Genomic DNA, 20,997 nt, shown 5'->3' on the forward strand with positions numbered 1-20,997 from the left:
GGAATAGAATGTATACCCGAGGTTCCGTTTTACTACTGGTATGAGATGTACTTGCCGATACCATTGGTACCGTAGTACATTAATCAAAGCCCACGCATTATGTAATTAACTGTCAATGATATGACTGTGATTGTGATTTGCTCATGTCAACGGTTCGTGAATCCTACCAACTATAATTTCTTTCTCCATAAAGTCATAGTCATTGAAATAAACATAACCAATATTAATGGCGAAAATTTAACATAGCAAAAAAATTATCGTGAAAATAAAAGTATTATAGAGGTGTTTATTTTAAGATTTAGATTATATTTTATTCATTTTATTAAAAAATGAGTAAATCAGTTCATGTATATTAAATTAAAAGGTTAACTCTAGAAAACTAGTCATTGTCTTAAAATGAGTTACACGTGACATATTTTATTAGTCATGTGTAGGAATAGATGAAATTTTAAAAAATTATAAATTTGTACTTTGATTTAATGTACAAAATTAGTTTACTTATTCTTTAAAATTAACAATGATAAAATACAATCTTACTCTTATCCCTCAGCCGTACATTTACCCGAAAGCTGTAAATGGAAATTTTATAAGCAATTAACCAAATTAAGGAAGCCCCTTGGATTTTGCCCCCCAAAAAAGAAGCCCCTTGAAATGTGCCAACTCTAACCACGCTGGAAATCCAGGCAGCTGCCCGAACTTTCCCTCTATATGTACCGTCCCCACCTGTCTCACGCCTCACACTGCCCTCAAAAAATTTCAAATATTTTTCGTCCTTTCGATTTGTCTCTTAAAGAGAGAATTTCAATTTTTCATCCAAAAATGGCTTCCTCCATGAATTTTTTGATGCTTGTTTTCGTCTCTGTTTTTGCTCTAATGGCTTCCGCCATGGCTGCTGAAGCTCCAGCTCCAAGTCCTAACTCAGGAACCGGCTCTATCACTCCCTCATTCGTCTCTGTTTTCTCCGCCGCCGTGGCTCTGCTCTTCGGCTCCACTCTCGTGCTCTGAGTATGATGCATCTTGTTACGGCGTTTCCATGTGTTTACGGCTATGGATGCTCTAGAAAGTGTTTCGGATTTTCATTTTTATATAAGATTCATTTTAAGTCGGCTTTGAATTTTAGTTCTAGTAGCGGATCTATATATATGAGTGAGTTATGCTGTTTTGCGCTTCAAAGATTATTATATGGTTGATGTTTTGATTTTGATTATGTTGAATATTATTATGGAGTAATAACGTTCTTATTAGTATAATTAGAGATATTTTCTCTTTTTATACATCTTATATGGAAGTGACGTAGTTATGCTGTTAATTTGTCGCCGGTGATTACTTCTCCAGCTATGGATGCTGTAGAGAGTGCATCGGTTTCTCATTTATATATGTATACTTCTTTTAAAATCTGCTTTGAATTTAGTTCTAGTAGCAGATCTATATATATGAAGTGAGGTAGTTATGCTATTTGCAGATCAAAGATTATCGATATGGTTGATGTTTTGGATTTCGATTATTTTCAGTATTGTTATGGAGTAATAATGTTCTTATTAGTATAATGAGAGATATTTTCTCTTCATATACAACTCTGTTAGGACCTTTAGTATATTTTCTTGCGTTTTCTCTGCAGCCAAACAATAAAAAACAGCTACATTCTCTACAATTATGTTACTTTCATCTGAAATTTTGATCTGTTTGTGAAGCCGAATTTACCCTTTCAGTGTTTTTGTATTGTTCTCGCAATAATGCTAGTTAGTGTGTCCACCACCTTTTTTTTTGTGTGCGCGCGGCTATCACTGATCATTCAAAACATTTTTTTTTTTTAATTTTAAAGTGATTTTAAAAACTTTACCAAAAATATATATATAATTTTGGTTCTAAGTTCTAACTTCTAAATCTGGAAAACTGCACTTCCGATAATTCTTTTTTCGGTTCGAAACGGAAAGATAATTGTTCTCTGACAATTGCTTGTGGTTTTATATATAATCTAATCAGGTTCTGGTATAGAATGTTTTATATTTTAGGGTAAATTATTTAAATGGTCACCTAATTATGCTTGTGTTTTTGTTTTGGCCACTCAACTTTACAAATTTTCAATTTAGGCATTAGTATTTAAATTTGTTCTAAATTGATAATGGGAAGCCTTTTCTTAACTGATATAATAACACATTTAGTCCTCAATTCTTAGTTATTATATCAATTTGGTCCTAATTTTAAACAATTCAAAAAATTTAACCCTTCACATTTATAAATTCTATGAATTTGATCCTAACTTTCTAATCAAAACTTTTAACTTTTAAAACAGAGACATTCCACATCTATTAATTGTCTTTATTTATAGCTGAAATTATCCAATTCGTAAATAACCCTTTTTATTTATGTTTTAAGAAATTAAAGTTAGTAATTAACTAAATGCCATTAAAATAATAGAAAATACAATTTTTAAATATATAATATATAATAAAATTATATAAATAATTTAATATATTTGTAAAAATAATTTTGTTTTTAATCCATTGGTAAATAATTTAACACTAAATTATATTATTAGTGATATGTATTACTTCTTATGGATTTAAAAATTAAAACAAATAATAAATAGAACACATGATAATCTCTTAATCAATTTATAAAATTAAAAATCATTATCAATTAACTCTTTTAAATTTTCTCTTATGAAAAATTAAATGTTGATCATGTTTTGTTATATAATTATTGATTGAACAATTAGATTTTTCAATGCTATATTTTTTAACTCGGATTTTATTTTCAATTTCAATGACCAATTTTGAGAATTTAAGAAATATCATAATGTTAACAACAAGAGTAAATCTAAAGTATTTTTTTTTCTTATTTAAGGTTTTTCCATTTTCTTTGGACAAAATTTTATCAATCAAAGGGTCATAAATTATTATATTTAGAAGAAAATTAATGAAAAAAAGAAAATAAAGTTTCAAGAGAAACCCATTAATTTCGAGAATTAGCTCGAAAAATGACTTGTTAATCGAGAAAGGGTTTTTATAATAATGAGTAAATTATATAGTTGATCGCTTAATAATGATCATTTGTATAGCTTACCATATATTTTATCCTATCAATTTTATTTTAGGCATTGAAATAAATATTTTGCAATAAGGGTATTGTTCTTATAGATCTTTTTATTTTGGTCATTTGTTATTTATTTGAGGTTAAGCAATGCTATTGTACACATATTTTAGTCACTTAGCTTTAATAAGTTTTCATTTTAGTCACTCTTTCTTCTTCTTTTTTTTCTTTATATTTGATTTTAATTAAAAATTAAAATAAAAATTATGTTTCAAAACAACTATTATATGAGATTTATTAATTATTATTTATTTAATTGATAATTTGATTTTTAGAAATATTTATAAAAAAACTTTCCACCTTTACGAATTATGATTAAAACTAATAAAATAAAGCTTAATTATTTAAAAATAAGTCGAAAGTTCAAAACTTATATGAAAGCATTATAATATCATGATGAAATTCAAAATACACGAGTTAATTTCAATATATTAATCTCTCAACAATTTATAATTTAATTTCGATAACCTTAAAAAATTCTAAAGTCATTATTGTGTACAAGTTCTCTCAAAGAATTATTAAAATTTAACTTTGGATAATTCCAATTATTAATCCGATTGTGGCATGTAATTTTTTATTTTTATTTATAGTTAATTTGAATATATATTTAGTGTTTATAATTAAATATATTTTTTTGCTTAAAAGCTTATAATTTTACTTAAAATCTTCAAAATAGGATATGTATAATTTTATGATAATATAAAATAAGATCATAAAATATAAGTTACCTTATGCTTGCAAAAAAAAAAAATCAAGCTTGGGTGCTGAAAAATTCCAAAAATTGGGAAAATAAATAAATAATTAAATAAATAAATATATTTATATAGTATAAAACGAGAAGCAGTGCCGTAGTATTTGAGCTTCATAGGAAGCTATGGAGGTTTAGGCCTCTCCATCACATTAAAAAGCCTACCTCTGAACGTCTTAATAAAAACACTAATAAAGCTCTTAACTTTCTTAAACAATACGTGTTACTCATTGGGACCGTAGACCGTAGTTGTATTCATTTGACTTTTTGATTTTTTTTTTTTCATAATAAAAATTTCTCCATTTTCTTCTCAACTAACCCATGGAATTCCACCTAAAACCCAGTTTCCATTGATTTTTCTTTGATCATTTTCTTTTGCTCTTTTCTATCCCAAAGAGAAATAGTTCTTCAGATCAATAAACCATGGAAGCAGCAGCAGCATCTTTATCTGGATCCAATATCTTCCATCGTAATTACAGATTTTCAAGGTTAGCCCTTTGTTTCTTTCTGGGTTTTGATCAAAGATTTATATATGAAGTTTTTGTTTCCCATTTTTTTTTTCCAGGTCGATTATTCGGAGCAGATATATTGCTTCTGGGTCACGCTATTTCTCAAATTCTGATTTGAATACTCAAAATCATAGCGTTTTCAAAGGACCCAATCTCAGTAATGTACAAATTCAAAAGAGAAATTTGAGGTTACAAACGAATTGCGCTCTGGGTGTTTGTACTTTCCCTGAAAATGTTATGGGATCTCATCACTCACATGTTGTGGAAGAGAAACTTGGGGTCTTGCTTTTGAACCTTGGAGGTCCCGAGACACTTAATGATGTTCAACCCTTTTTGTATAACTTGTTTGCTGATCCTGTATGTTAGGTCTCCTTTGATCCTTTTAATAAACATTTCGGGGTTTTAATTTTAAGTTTCAATGGTGTGATTAATGTTTGTTTTATGTAGGATATTATAAGGTTGCCTCGGCTATTGAGGTTTCTTCAACGACCATTGGCAAAGTTAATATCTGTTCTTAGAGCTCCTAAGAGCAAAGAAGGGTATGCTGCTATCGGTGGCGGTTCACCTTTGCGTAAAATAACCGATGAACAGGCAAGAATAGAAATCCTTAATTGTAGAAAAATTGGAATGTTGCTTGATTCTAGGATAGTGTTGTATGAAAGTGAATTTGTTATGAACTGAATGATGTTATTGGTTCGTGCTTAAAGGTAAAGCTTTTGTTGTTTGCATTTATTATTGTATTTCATAGCTTGAAGAATTTCTTAGATGTGGATGATGCTCTTAGCTTGATGTTGTTTTTTCCCCGAAGTGGACCGTGTTATGATTTGCGCTTTACGGTAAAAGCTTGTGTTGTTTGCATTTCATTAGTTTACTTATAGCTACATGAATTTGTTTTGGTTGGATGCTCTTAGCTTGATGTTTTTTCCCCCCGAAGTGGACCATGTTATGATTTGTGCTTTACGGTAAAGCTTTCATTGTTTGCATTTCATTAGTGTATTTATAGCTTCAAGAATTTGTTTCGGTTGGATTCTCTTAGTTTGAAGTTTCTGTTATTTGTATGGATATATTCTTTTTTCCAACCTGAACTGTTTATGATTCGTGCTTTACGGTATTGTGGATGCCTTTAGCTTGAAGCTTTTGTTTTATGTATATCTATTACGAAGTGAACAATGTTACCGGTTCGTGCTTTATGGTAAAGCTTTTGTTTTTTTTTTTTTTTGTTGTTGTTGTTTGCGTTTCATTAGTGTATTTATAGCTTCGTGAATTTGTTTCAGTTGGATACCCTTAGTTTGAAGTTTGCATTTTTTGTATGGATATTTTTTTAGTAAGGCTCTCTTGCTTTACGGTAAAGCTTTTGTTGTTTGCATTTGGTAAGTGTATTTTTATAGCTTGAAGAATTTGTTGCAGGTGGATGCTCTTAGCTTTGATGCTTTTGTTTTTCATAAGGATATTCGTTCTGAAGTGAACTGTGTGATGATTTGTGCTTTATGGTAAAGCTTTCGTTGTTTGCATTTGATTATCATATTTTATAGCTTCAAGAATTTGGGTGCAGGCAGATGCCCTTAGAATGGCTTTGGAGGCAAAGAACGTACGTGCTAATGTATATGTTGGAATGCGATATTGGTTCCCCTTCACTGAGGAAGCAATTGAACAGGTATGGCATTTTGATGGTCAAGCAAAATTGCGTAGTTTTTAAGTTTCATAATCATTGGTAATGCTATGAACTTTTGTGATATTATATCGAAAAGGAAAATTTTATGTTGCTCCGAGTTTTTATTTTTCTTGAAGTACCTGTGTCAATGCATATATGTGGACATGAGTATGGGATATGACACTCCGAGGATCCTCCAAAACAAATTCGTATCAGAAACTCTCACTTGAGTTTGAGTAATATATGAACACATTGACATGCCTTGGTGCAAGTTCTTGGTATCATACGGAAATGCCGTTGAAATTCATATAAATTGAAATTGTACCTCTCGTTTTAACACTTAATGGTCTATCTCCGAAGTGCATCGAGTCTAAATTGCTTAGCTTTTCTTTTAACGGAACAGATTAAGCGGGACAGAATAACAAAGCTCGTTGTGCTGCCTCTATATCCTCAGTTCTCCATCTCCACAACCGGTTCCAGCATCCGTGTTCTCCAACGTATATTCAAGTAGGTTTTCAATAATTTGTGTTGCACCTTTCTGCTTGAAACATCCTTTACTTTATCTCCTTCGTAAATGGCTCTGAAATGCGGGTTTATGTTTCAGGGGAGATGCATATTTATCAAGACTACCTGTATCTGTCATTCTTTCATGGTATCAACGACAAGGTTATATTAACTCTATGGCTGACTTGATCGAGAAAGAGTTGGGTAAATTTGCAAAGCCTGAAGAGGTTTGTTGCACAAATTTGTTAATTATAATTCGATATTATCAAATTATGGTCCTCTGAACAACTTTATCATGACGGTTTCTAATATACCTTCGAACTTTAGGTCATGATATTCTTTAGTGCCCACGGGGTACCTGTCAGCTATGTCGAGGAAGCCGGAGATCCATACAAAGATCAAATGGAGGAGTGTATCTACTTAATCATGCAAGAGCTGAAAGCTAGAGGGATTGGAAACGATCATACCCTCGCTTACCAGGTTTGTTTTAGAACCAAGTTTCTGCTTTCACTTCGGAAAACTGAAATCATTATACTCAACTTACTTTTCATGCTATCCTCCCAGAGTCGAGTCGGACCCGTCCAATGGCTAAAGCCCTATACTGATGAAGTTCTTGTCGAGATTGGTCAAAAAGGAGTGAAGAGTCTTCTAGCTGTTCCTATAAGGTGCTTTAGTTCGAAGAGATCGTTTGATAATATTTGCTTTAATACTGTTTTATGGATTAGTTATATTAACTTTAACTTCCCATCTCAAATTTCAGCTTTGTGAGTGAACACATAGAGACCCTCGAAGAGATTGACATGGAATATAAACATTTAGCTCTCGAGTCCGGTATCAAGAATTGGGGTCGTGTTCCCGCTCTAGGTTGCAACTCTTTATTCATCAGTGACTTAGCCGATGCTGTAGTTGAAGCTCTACCATTAGCAAAAGCCCTGTCAGCCTCAACGGAAAATGACGAAGAAGCCGAATATGATCCCTTAAGATACCTTGTCAAAATGTTCTTCGGCTCGATATTGGCATTTCTCTTGCTATTGACACCAAGGGTAGTGCTTGCATTTAGGAATAGCCTCTTTTAGATAGAAAATTAAAGAAAAAAAAAAAAAGCTTACCATGTTCATCAAGATTATAGGGGTCTTTGATTTTGATAAAAAGTACAGGAACTTGTTTGAATGCCACTATTTTGGCTTTACATAAAGAAAAAAGAGATTTTTGAGGACTAAGTTTCAATTTTTTGGAGTTTAGGGTATTTTCAAGTTAGCCAATCGAATCATTTTGAGTTTGATACTCGAGCGTGGAGCATTTTATGTCAACTTTTTGTGATCAAGCTAGATAGAATCGGATTTTGCATTCGAATTAATCTAGTTTGAAATTACATGTTTGAGTTAAATTGATAGGTTACAAGAAACAAATTTTCATGGAGGTCTTGTTCTTTCTACTAAAAATGGATAAGCTAATCTTTTTACGATATATAAAAAGATCAAATTACTTTTTCACAAATATGGATTAATAGTTAGTTGCTTTTACAGTTTGGGACAATTTTCCTCAACTTCGTACAAGTAGCAAAATTATCAACTTCAATAAATTATTATTTATCCAAAAATCTTCAACTTGAATGGACCAAATTCAGGAAATACATTATAACTTGACTCAAAAATCCTAAACCTCAATTTTGAATGATCTAAATACAAAAGCACCCAAATTCAACCAGACTCGAACCCTACCCTCCCATTTACAGCTTTGAGCAAAACAATCTAACCCACATGCAATTCCCCAATGCCTTTCATCTGCAATTCAATGTATCCTCCTTAACACTGCATCAAATTCAGAACATATATACACGTATCATCATTAACTTCAAAAATTCTCAGCAATGAATGAAAAACAAGTAAAAGACGCACGACAAGAAAGGGAAGGGGGGGAATCGATTGATTGCAATGGATCAGCAATGAAGATTTTTGATCAAACGCAAAGGGAAAAAACATTATGATGAGGCAACTGATTAGATATGTAGGGAGAAGTCTAGGCTAGTGTTTAATCCTAAAAACACAGCCCACGCCTTTTTATTTCAACCCATATCAACAGCCATTGCTAATAAGCTTTAGGCATATTTGAATTTTGTTGTTGGAGAGGTTGCGCGAGTCGCACTGCAATGACTTTAAAACAAGGACTAGGGCCCTCTCCCTTTGCTTTTAATTTCGACGCCATTATCAACTACCAGCATAAGCTTTTTCCCTTTTGCTCAGACCTTTTACTTTACACCCATCATATCCATATTAATCAATTTCTACTATATACAATAATACATGCTACGATGAGGGAAACCAAAAAAATTACACTAAATCAGAAACCACCGTAAAAGGCGTTCTCGACACGAGGACGCTTGGCTTCACCGCAAGAAAAGGCGGCCAACCACCGGAAGAGGGAAGTGCCTGGCCACCATATTTGCATTGGCGGCTGTCGCCATTTGTGAGAGTATGGAAAAGGAAACCCTAGATGGCATACAGAGAGCGATTTTATAAGCAGTGGGAAGAAAAGGGGGAGCAAGCAACAATACTTTAGTTTAATGGGTCTAAACTCGAAGGCCGCGAGTGTTGTTTGCCTTTTAAGATCAAACCCAACTTTAGGTGTTTATCAGTCCATTTAGTCCATTATATTAATATATTTTATATTTATTTAAATAAGTTTAATTTAAAATATAAATTTAAAATTTTTTAATCCCAATTATATTTATAAATGGTTAATTTAAATTTATATTGTTTTAAATATATATTTATCTTATTTTATTTTAATATTTTATATTTTAATATTTTTATTTATTATAATTTTATATATAATTTTTAATATTTTAATTGTTTACATTATAGTAGTATTATATATTACTATAGATTTAATTTCTATGTATTATAAATTACATAATATATAAAAATAACATAATATAAAATATTACAAATTTAAGAAAACAAGATAGTTCAGTCGGGCTCGATCGTTGAACATATTTTAAATGGGTTTATTCATTTGTCTAAGTTCATTTTTTAAATATAATATTTTTACTTAAATCCTACCAAATTTCAATCGAGCCATAGAGCTTAGACGAGTAGCTCAGCCCATAAATAGGTCTAGACCCAACAAATACCTGCCTACCCACATTTTAAAAATGTCACACCTTCCTTCTATATATGTGTGTGTTAAAAATATGTCATATGTCTAAATATTCTTAATAAAATTAGAATTTAGTCCCTATATTTTGATTTATAAGAATTTAGTAATTTTATCTTTTAGATTTTAAAATTTAGGTCTAATTGTTAACATTATTATTTTTTGTTAAATTGGTTGGTGTGACATTTTAAAATTATAAAAAATCACTTGATAGTAGTATAACTGAAAAAAATGACAATATAATGAACCTAAATTTAACAAAATAATTTTAATTGTATTAATAGTTGGACTTGAATTTTGAAATCCAAAAAGTAAAGGGACTAAATTTATAGAAATATAAGTATAGGACTAACTTTTAAATTTGTGAAGAGTACAGGGACCCATGGCATGTTTAAACCATACATATGTGAGGTAAAAATACCTCTTTGATCCCTCTCAATTTCAATATTGAGTAAATCGGTCTCTCTAAAAAAGTCAGAGCAGGTTTCGTCATTGTTAATTTCGAAAGTGAGAAACTAATAACAATTAATCAAAACATTAATGTTTTACGTTAATTCTACATAGACCTATTCAAGGGTTAAATAGCCCGTCCAGCCTGACTTGGGTCAAGCTTGGATAAGGATTTTTGTACCTCGACTCAACAAGAATTCAATTTAAATAATAAAAAATATTTAATATTTTAAATTTAATTATAAAAGATATAAAATATAAATTAAAAACATATTATTTTATTTTTTTTTTGAACAATAAAATAGACTTTTTGGGCTGACTGGGTTGGCCTAAAAGTGGACTTGGACATTAAACTTTTTTTGGAATAGGGTCCCGACCCGGCCCATGGACAACTCGAATGCTACATATACAATATTGATATAATAACAAAATCATCTCTTAAAATTTGCACATTATGTCAATTTGGTATTAATTTAACAAATTTAACCCACAACATTTACACATTCCCTCAATGTAGTCATGATTTAACAAATTTAACCTACAATATTTGCACATCCTATCAACACTTACATAAAATATATAAACATCCAGAAAGTTTTACTTGAATATCATTTTTAATTTGAACAAAACTTAATTTTGTACTAATCAAGTTACGGATCGGATTGTTAAGATGGTACACAGTGGTTCAAAAGGTATCAATATGACAGTAGAGCTCCCCCAACTTGATCGAGGACCTTGCTAATGATAAATCTAAGAAAATGGTCGAATCAGTCAGTATAATTTAATTTCCTAAATTTTGTTTTTCTCGACAAAAAAAACTTAAAACTTGTGCCATAAAAATATTATAATTATAATAAAAGAAACATGAATAATAATAAAATTAAAAAAGGAAAGAGAAAAAAAGCTGATCTCCACTCATTTTTTTTCTTGAATCAAAATTAATGTGATAGCATCACGGAAAAGAAAAGTTAGGATTTTATCTCTTTAAAAGAAAATCCATGAAAGCTTTATTTATGCCATTGACACACATATATGAATAGTAGTAATTGGCTAAGATGGGGTTTGAGAAAATACATGAAAGAGAAGCTTTATTTTAATGGGATTTGTTTGATAGTCACAAGTTTATTGCTCACATTTTTGAAAAATGTATTTGACTTTCATCTTTTCATGCCTCTTGATGTTGAATTTTGGGTTGACTTTGAAATCCACACCATGTTTTCACCTACTTAAACCATCACCCATAAATTGTACTATATACAACTAATTCTTGTGAATTCAAGTATTCAAATTTACGGGAGATTTCACTTACATTATTAATATTTTAATGATTTAACCGTTAAATTTATTGATATAATCATACTTGTTATGTATATAAATTTTGAATCGATCTAATGCTTCTATCGTATCATTGTGTATATATTAATATTTATTGAAGGGTTGATAATTTTTATGTAAAATAAATGCGTCTAATTTAACATGCATGATCTTTATAAATATAATATGAAATATGACAGCTAGATTGTTATAATTTTTTTCTTGAAACCTTAAAAAAAGTAACTTATTTTAGCACCCAAAAACTTATAATTTATTTCTCTTTTTATCTCAACATTAATTAATATAAATTAGAATCTTGATACAATGCCTAGAACTACCCATAACTTTTCCTCAACCCTTAAGGGTAATATACATTTCAACGCACTAGAATCCATATTTTTTTACACTAACAACAATACTAATACTTATCAAGTTAAGACTCAATCGACTAATTTTCTAATATTTGAAGAGATTAAACTTGTAAGGTCGTACCTGTTTTTATGCTCTTTATTTTATTCAAATAAACTTTGATTTTTATATTTTTATTCATGAAACATTTAATTTTAATTAAAAATACAACTCACCACTTCCCATCCCAAGCCAATTTATTATTATTATAATATAACCCTTTTATATATAAATATTAATTACCGATAAATATTTAATACAAAATCTAAATTATTCATAATTTTCAAAAAAAATATTATTAGTTTAAACATTCAATCACTCAAAATAAAACCTAAAGATATATAATAATATTGAACATTCACCAAACCTCGTAAATAAAAGTATCATAAAGATTAATATATTAGAAGTCAAATTATATATTTTACCTAAAAATAAATTAATTAATTTTTATACATTGGATCAAAGAATAAACTAGTTATTTCAATTAAAAGCTCATTCATTTTTTTGTTAAAAAATTACGCAACTAATAGAATACTATGCGACAGCTACACGTGACATGCTACGTATATTTCATTTTGACGTATAAATTAAGACTAATTTTTAACTATAAAAATAATAAAATTTAAAAAAAAAAAGAAAGAGAAAAGATGGATTTAGTACAAATACTAATTTACTTAAAAGAAATAAAATCAAACTTTTATTACATACTTTTACCATCCCATCAATAAAAAACCCAACATCATCTTCACAAAAACCACCCCTTAATAATAATATTCAATCATGTCCATGAACTGAACCGGCTATTGCAATAACCCCAAGCTTTTGTAGATTCAACTTCACCACCGTATCCACAAACATCTTCGTATCTTCTCCACTATTCCCTTCCGGTATATCAACGATATAAGATTCCAAAACAACTGTATAAACCTTACCTTCCTCTTTAAACTCACTCACCGACGTCACCGACCGGTAGTTCCTCAACCTATGTTCACCACCGACGACCCTAAAACTCAATATATGCTTCTCATCATCCAACATCTCCAACCTCTCCGTACTCGTCGACGCCGGTAGACCCGAAACGACGGTGACTTCCCTAACGCTTCCTACACCGCCGTCGCCGCTGCTCATATTGCAGCTTTTTATGAAGTGCTTGTATCTTTGAGGTGCTTCGAAGCTACGAATGAATGGCCATACGGCTCGGACCGGAGCGTCGATGCGTTGGGTTATGAGGGACGTGCATGTGTTGGGTATTGGCTCGAATTTGTGGTATGTTTGGATCAATGGCTTAAGCTCGGTGTATTCTTCTTTGGTTAGGCCGTGAGGGGGTGGCTCCGCTGAGTCCATGCCTGTTGTTGATGATGAAGGAAAAAAATGGAGGCTTTTGAGTTCATATAGAAGGAAAAGAGACTAAATGACAAAGCTTAAGAGAATGGGGCTTTTATATATACATATATATGGATCAAATTATGATTTTGGTACTTTTATTATGCTTAAATTAGAGTTTTAGTCCCTATAGTTTAACATCTATACTTTTATTACATCATTAGTCACCTTATCAATTTTGATTAAATCAATAATGTGGATTTTATTTTTTAAGAACTCTTCTTCCATGACTTTTCTTTGTTATTATAAGTTAATGTATTCTTTATATATTTGTAATTCAATATCTTACTTTTACTTTTATGAATTTACTCCTCTACTTTTTTAGATTTTGAAAATTACAAGTGAATAACACCATTACAATTTTTTTGTTGAATTCAAGTTGATCAAAACATCATTTTTTTAATTACATAACTACCAAATAAATATATTTTATTTTACAATGTCACTTCATAGAATTTAACAAAAGAATTTGAACAATATTATCAATTTGACCTAAATTTTTAAATTTAAAAAGTAAAAACACTAAAATTTTGAAAATAAAAGTATGATTCTTAATTCTAAATGTATAATAAAACTATAAGGACTTGAATTTTATTTTAACAACTTTTTCCTTGTAGGAAGGAGGGTTTTTAAGAAAAATTACTTAAATACTTTATCTTAAATATAATTATTATCTGCTTAGAGTAACTAATGATATTATAGTTAAAAAAATCATGTCAAATTAAAATATAGGGACCAAATTTTAAATTTAAGCATACCAGATTGATAAAAATAGTTTGACATATATACACATTGTTTTTTATAGACATATATACCCTATGGGGACTTTTGAACCAACAAGTGAGTAATTTGTGTTTTCGTGATTTCCTTAAAATAAAATAATAATAATAATAAATATGCTCACTTCTAAGTTATGTAAGAGATTTCATGGTTAGAAAATTAGAATGGCTATATTGGGAAAGGACTTTGTCTTCTAGCTTCACTTGAGATTCCATCATTAGTGTTGGGATTTTCCCTTTTGGCAAGATGACAAAATATATATAATTTTTTAACAAGTTGTATGCATAGTTTAATGTCAAATCTCATAGCCAATGGTGAAGTGAAATCTTTACTTGGGTTAATATCATTTTATTACCTTAGTTACTCATTATTGGTAAAAGAACTAATCTTTGTTTGACAGCATTGAAGTTTTTGGTAATGAATCTGTTGATATGAAATCATGGCAAAATTACTTTTGTATCTGCCAACCACCATAACTCAATTTGTGTGCAATAACCCAATAAGTGATGTTGTCTTATCTTTAAACTAATAATGATTGTTACTTGTTAATTATCATCTAAATTAATTGGGTTTCTAAAACCAACAAAAATATTTTCTATCATTTTTAAATTCTAAAATGATAACATCTTTAGCTCTATGAAATTACCAATAATCACTTTGCATACTTAATCATAATTTCACTATTGTATTAACTTATATAATTATTTTTAAAGGATTAATCTAATTTTATCAATTTTAAAATAAATTATACTTTTATTACGTACTAATTTAAACTATTTTATGGGGCCATAGCCCTTACCTCCTCCTACACCGTACTGGAACTTTAATAGTACTTGAGTTCGTGTTTTGCAATGTGCAAATTTTACTTAGGTTAATCAACTTTAACCTAGGTTATTTAATTTTATTTTGTGATTGCTTGACATACATCTATATTTCTACTTTAATAGTAAACTTTTAAAAATAAGTGATAACTTGAAATTTATTTTAAAACAACAATAAACATTCAATTAACATCTAAAAGTAACTTTTATTGTTGGACTAAATAACAGTATAAATAAATAAATAAATATCATCAACTTAACTACAAATTAAAAGTATTAAACCCTAAATTTCAGCAATGCATAGGGACTAAAAAAGAAATAAACCAAAAATTAATTACTCACTCATCAATCCTCATTAACTAAGAACAACAAAAGCAAAGCTCATTGCCCTAAAAAAGAAGCACAAACCACAAGGTGAGACTGTTCTTGAAACATCTATATATTGTAATATAATTTATAAAGTTTGTGATTTAGTAGTACCAGTTAAATGATAAGAACATGTAAGGGATGGGGTGTTGTCTTCCATTGTTGAAAAGGCAAATTAAAAATTGGGAGATTCGTGGATATCATGTGACATCTCTAACAAACTTTACCTCCCACGTGCTCTTTAACTTCCCTTTGCAGTTTGCTGGATTCCCCCGCCCACCTCACCAACTGGCCCGCCCTAGATGTCTCCATGTGTACGCACTGTTTGTTTTAATGTAAATTTTTATTCCAATTTTCAAGTACTCCAACATTTCAAAAAGTCAATAAACAAAATCTCTAACAGAAGACATTATCGACATTATCGACTCATTGAGGAGCAGCTCGGAAACTTCTTTTAAAAGTATCAACCTTCTCACAACAAATAAATTATAATTTTATACAATTTTTTCATAATTTTAAAAATTAACATTAAAATATAATATATTGAATTTTTATACAATATAAATTACAGTAAAAGTATCACAGAGACCCTCATATTAAGAGTCAGATTACATTTTATCTCTTTACACAAAAAATGTGTAAATTAATCCTTATACATTAGATTAAAGTACAAATGAATTTTTTCTGTTAAAAATTTCATTCATTTCTACGGTTAAAAATTGAGTCTTGTATATCAACATAAGATACATATGATATGCAACTTGTCATTTTGTTAATCCGTCGGTCAAGTTAATTTTAACAATACAAATAGATGATTTTTTACCGAAAAGACCATTTTATTCTTTGATATAATATACAAAGATTAATTTATTCATTTCTTGAATAAAGGAAGCAAAATACAATCGACTTATAGTATAAATTCACTTTTACTTATATATTACATATTAGATAAAAATAATATTTGGTACATTGCTGATGGAACTTTTAAACTCCACAAATTGATAAGTATCCTATAAAATATAATAATATTTAAATAAAAACCACACAAAATTTTAAAGCTACTTGTAAAAAAATAAAACACTACCAATATATAAAATATTAATCCTATAATGTGGAAGCACAAACCCCATCCATCCATACGAGTGATTGTAGGTCCATTTGAATGAAGGGTGAAATTAGGTTAGATAAGATTAAAAATAATGACAGACAACATCATTTGTTACAGTAAAATTAAAATGATTATGTGTTTAGATTTGAATGTAGTTATAAGGGTAAAATGAAAATAAAAAATAACCATTGAAAATATTATATGAATCAAATATGGTATGCAACTTTCAACCAACCAAAAAATTTTCAACTTCAATGAAAACGACACCTCTATCTTTCCAATAACGTTTTGAAACAATAAGTTCCCAATAGAAACCACCCCATTAGAAGTATAGAGAATGAGAACAATCCAACCAAAAAGGGCCAGCCGACTGATACTAACCCGAGGCAAAGCACCACCGTGGAAGGGAGGAATGATCTTATTATCGACATGTTATTGACCCAATGCCCCTTGATAATTACTAAAGCCACCACGGTTATCATGTTCCAATCCATTGATCCGTCGTAGCTAAGTCGGTTGAGACAATTGGCTACGAACGAGTGAGAGTTGCACGTGAAGAGGTTGTAGCTCTTGTGCTCAAAGTTACGTGCGCTCGACCGTAACGCATCGTCCCATGTGATTGCAGTCCCGTACTCGGAATGTTGGTAGCCTTGCTTGCACGTATGCCCGGACATGTTGGGAGGAAAGCAACACTATATTCAACAAGACAAAGTAGTTAATGCCGACTCATACAGAAAAGGGTTATAACTAGAGGTATTTATGGAGAAAAGCAACACTATATCCAACAGGACAAAGTAGTTAATGAGAAAAACCAACTCACATACGAGAAGGGTTATAACTAGAGGTAATTATGGGTCAAAGCTTGAATGTTGAAGCTTGAACCTGATCCATATTTTAAACGGAACTTTTTTTATCCAAGTCCATTTTTTGAACCTAATATTTTTACCCAAAACAAATTTTGGACCAACCTTCAAACTTGAGCGAATAGCCCGGCCAATGAACAAATCTAGTAACTATGCTCTCATGTGCAGGAAGGGATGTACCTTTTCTCTATCGAGTTGAACATATCGAGCTGCAGCACCAAAAGCAAAACCATCAACATTGACAAAATTCGATACCGAAAAGTCAAGAACCGCTCCATCCTCTCGGCAAATCCCAACGTGTCCTATGAAAGGTGCTAACCATGAAACAACAGGGAGTGGTGTCCAAACTAGACAACAAGGAAACTTTGAATTCTTCGAATCAATTCCATCCAACGGCCACAATTCATGCTCAACTTTAGAAGTAGAACTCATAAGTTCAATATCGAAACCTTGTTTGCGATCCGTTATTGGAACATAGGGGTCGGATCTATGTAGTTCTTGGTGGTGAACTATCACCATTTCATAGAGCAATCATGCAGTCACAAAGATGATAGATATACATTCTACAAAAATAAAAAATAAAAAAAAATTGAATCAAATACATGGAGAAGCTTTTAGAAAGCTCGAACCCGAGTCCGAGACTAAAGTGACATAGAATCTAAGAATAAATAGACAAGATCCCAAAAAAAATCTATAGCCTAAATGAAGATTCATTCAATTGGTAAATTTTAGACCCCTTTCGGTACCCAGTAATCACATTGGAGCCAAATAAATTCAAAATCGAGTCGAATCACGAAAGAGCAAAAAGGAAGCAAATATCAAAGCTAACATATAACTATCTGCAATTTTTCAAACAGATAATCAACTTAACAGATCTTGTTTTTAAATCAAATTAAACACTAAAAGTTACAATTTTTATTAGGAAATTTGCAAAAACAAATCTTTTTTTTTTCTACCATTTTTCTCTACGTAACAGTATTCAATTCAAACAAGCAAAACCCAGAAAAAATATCACCATACATCAAATAAAAACAAGATCTTTAAGTCCAAGTAATGCATACTCAATCAAAACAAGCAAAACCCAGAAAAAATATCACAACACATTAAATAAAAACAAGATCTTTAAGTCCATGTAATTCATATTCAACAAAAAGAGGGAAAAATGAAAATTTCAAACCAATGGTGAAAAGCTTTTAGTTTCACTAACCTGCCATAAAGTAAAGATCGATGAAGGAAGAAGAAAGGTTTTTTTTTTTTAAGTAGTTGTTGGTGATGTTCATGTTGAAGAAGCAAAAGCAAGAAGTGATTTATATATTGTGACAAAAAATAAATTTAAAATTGGGAATCAATAAAAAAATGTATAATTTATATAATTGAAATAATACATTTGCTTGCTTTGGAATTGGAAGGTGCATGAACCTGAAACCATTTCTGGGATTTCCAATACCAGGTGGGACCCCTCACCATCCTTTACTTTCAATGTTGGTTCTTTAATTTTGCATTTATTTTTATGGTTTGACAGTTAAGACTTTGTTCTTAAAAACCCACATACAGATTGTGTAAGCCCAATCCAAGGAGTCTCCTACATGTTGTAGCGTCACTGTGCTTACGCCAGTTGCTACGACTTACCAGCGTATTTAAGCCTCAAGCCGTCATCTATAAGCTAGTGTATCAAGCACTTTTCGGCCAACACTCAATGGCCTCTGATCTCAGAGCTTAATGCCTTCGTCCTTCCTACGGCTCTCCATCCGTCCTTAGTCTTCACTGGATGAACGTACTGAACCACCAAAACTTCTTTTGTGTAATAACTATTGACATTTTTGGATGGGATAACCCAACAAGGCTGAGATGATGATGGAGATGTATGCTTTTTTTGTTTAATATAAGGCAGAGGATCATTAGATAGGGTAGTCGAGGATGAAGGGATATCGAATTTGGAGTGACAGAAGGTGAGAGAGGATCCATTTTCTGTAACAGCTTTGTCTCAAGGTCTTACATGTCAAATTGTTATGGGTGAGTCAAGACAAGTGGTTAAATGGTTTATCACTATAAGGTGGCAATTGAATGTACTTTCAATTATTTTAAATAAAATTTATGGTTGGAGTCAAGTATGACTATTAATAATTAGGGCCCTTTTTAAGTGTTGAATCTTAAAATACTTTCGAAAGGTAGTTTTAAGAGATTCTTTTGAGACATTTTTTAAGCCTATTTCTCGATCGCAATGATTAGATAAGATGTAATACCGTTACATAAAAAAAATCATGCTTTCAATAATAATATATAATTTTTTAAAAAAATCATAATTTATATTTCACACTATATATATATTTAAATATAAATAAAATACTATATGATTTGCTGTCGTTTTTATAACTTCTTTTTTAAAAGAAAATTATGTGAAATTCTTTTATGTGCCATTGAATCTGAAAACGGCAATGGCTGCGCTAGGCGGTCAAACTTTCTCGACGACATATCCTCTACGTTATATATATAGGTTAAATTTCGCTTTTAGTCCCTAATTTTTACAAAATTTAAGATTTAGTTCTTATACTTTAAAAGTTAAAAAAATATAAAAATCTTTTATTTCTTTTCGATTTTAAAAATCTCAGTCTAATCATTAACATCGTTAGCAGCTCATGTCAAAATTTATCAATTTGGTATGTTTATCTTTTATTAATCATATGTCATATCATATGCGGACAATTTCATTGATATCCTAAGTTAGCAAATTTTGAAAAAAAATGATGATAACAATAATAATGATAGGACTAAAAAATTTTAAATCAAAAGAAGTAGAAAGAATTAGTTTTTAAATTTTTAAGTACAATGACTAAATTTCAATTTTTATTAAAGTACAAGGACATACAACACATTTGGGCATTATTTATTAGTGTTTTACACAATTTTCATAGTTTGAGTCGAGGTTTGGCCTCTCGATTTCATGGAAAGTCCAAATGAGTGAAGAAGCCACTTGGGGCATAGGTTTATAAAAGCGCGAGCATGCCTTTCCTTTAGTAACTTATAGCCTGTAGTTTGGGTTCAAACATTAAACCCTACCATAGGCAAATGATCATCATTTCCTTTAGTAGGTGATCGTGCACCACGCAAGGTCCTTTTTAGCGAGGCGCTCTTGCTTTGTAAGCTCAGGTCTCATATAGTCTCTTCAAACACTCGAATTCTCCCAAGAGTTAAAAGAGACAAAACCTCAACTAAACTTGAGGCAATATTGAACCATTAAAAATTCTACAAATTTTTAACAAATGATATTTCAAAGAAATTAAAAAAAAAAAAATCAAGCACCCCTTAACAAAATTTATTACATCTTGTAATCATTACATGTATGACATTATTAAACATTATTAAGCACATGAAACATTACACTTTTTGGTACCAATTTTCAACCTCCATATTTATTTTTACATTAAAAACGTGTGCTTGTTTGCACATGCCAAAAACATGTTTTAATTGGATGAGAGTATTCCACTGTCTCAAAATTCAAGCCATCCTTATCCAAATTAATACCAACTGATTTTTTACACAAAATATACATAAAATATATTTTTGATTACACAAAAAATAACATTTCTATATTCATATTCGAATATATGTTTGGATATATTATTTCTTAAAAATAGGTTGGATGAACCCATATATATGCATAGCAACCTGGGCTTCAAAGTCCATTGGGTTATTCGTCGGGTTTGACTCTAATTAGCTTGAATTTGAATAAAAAAAAGTTAATTCAGCATGGATTATTATTTATTTAATAATTTTTAATTAGATTTGATAATAAAAAAACAAAGATACGAATTTAAAAGAAAATATTTTAAATATTATAATGTA

At 30.4% G+C, this 20,997-nt stretch overlaps 3 protein-coding genes and 1 long non-coding RNA gene across 5 annotated transcripts; 1 reads left to right on the plus strand and 3 right to left on the minus strand.

Annotated features, from left to right (window-relative positions):
- The first annotated feature begins 3,940 nt into the window (after window positions 1-3,940).
- LOC108469898 (ferrochelatase-2, chloroplastic) lies at window positions 3,941-7,725 on the plus strand. The gene is made up of 9 exons (XM_017771004.2): window positions 3,941-4,329; window positions 4,407-4,707; window positions 4,798-4,941; window positions 5,903-6,004; window positions 6,405-6,508; window positions 6,606-6,732; window positions 6,833-6,985; window positions 7,070-7,170; window positions 7,266-7,725. The coding sequence occupies exons 1-9, from the start codon at window positions 4,265-4,267 to the stop codon at window positions 7,579-7,581; spliced, it is 1,413 nt and encodes a 470-aa protein (XP_017626493.1). The 5' UTR covers window positions 3,941-4,264; the 3' UTR covers window positions 7,582-7,725.
- A 345-nt stretch (window positions 7,726-8,070) lies between these two features.
- LOC108469900 (uncharacterized) lies at window positions 8,071-9,125 on the minus strand. Its single transcript, XR_001869214.2, has 2 exons — window positions 8,840-9,125; window positions 8,071-8,316 (listed from the first exon to the last, which is right to left on the minus strand). It is a non-coding gene; the product is annotated as an uncharacterized LOC108469900 (long non-coding RNA).
- A 3,360-nt stretch (window positions 9,126-12,485) lies between these two features.
- LOC108469899 (abscisic acid receptor PYL2-like) lies at window positions 12,486-13,268 on the minus strand. Its single transcript, XM_017771005.2, has one exon. The coding sequence runs from the start codon at window positions 13,175-13,177 to the stop codon at window positions 12,608-12,610; it is 570 nt and encodes a 189-aa protein (XP_017626494.1). The 5' UTR covers window positions 13,178-13,268; the 3' UTR covers window positions 12,486-12,607.
- A 3,265-nt stretch (window positions 13,269-16,533) lies between these two features.
- Window positions 16,534-19,173, minus strand: LOC108468187 (protein REVERSION-TO-ETHYLENE SENSITIVITY1-like). Of its 2 annotated transcripts, none has more exons than XM_017769070.2 (3): window positions 18,362-19,173; window positions 17,335-17,717; window positions 16,534-16,983 (listed from the first exon to the last, which is right to left on the minus strand). In XM_017769070.2, exons 2-3 carry the CDS (start codon window positions 17,671-17,673, stop codon window positions 16,561-16,563), a joined length of 762 nt encoding a protein of 253 aa, XP_017624559.1. In that variant the 5' UTR covers window positions 17,674-17,717; window positions 18,362-19,173; the 3' UTR covers window positions 16,534-16,560. The 2 variants fall into 2 exon arrangements, with proteins under 2 accessions (XP_017624559.1, XP_052874045.1); XM_053018085.1 differs by having other exon boundaries at window positions 17,335-17,456; window positions 18,362-18,808.
- Between the last annotated feature and the right edge of the window lie 1,824 nt (window positions 19,174-20,997).

Source organism: Gossypium arboreum, chromosome 8 (assembly GCF_025698485.1).
Source record: "Gossypium arboreum isolate Shixiya-1 chromosome 8, ASM2569848v2, whole genome shotgun sequence".
NCBI classification, from domain to species: domain Eukaryota; kingdom Viridiplantae; phylum Streptophyta; class Magnoliopsida; order Malvales; family Malvaceae; genus Gossypium; species Gossypium arboreum.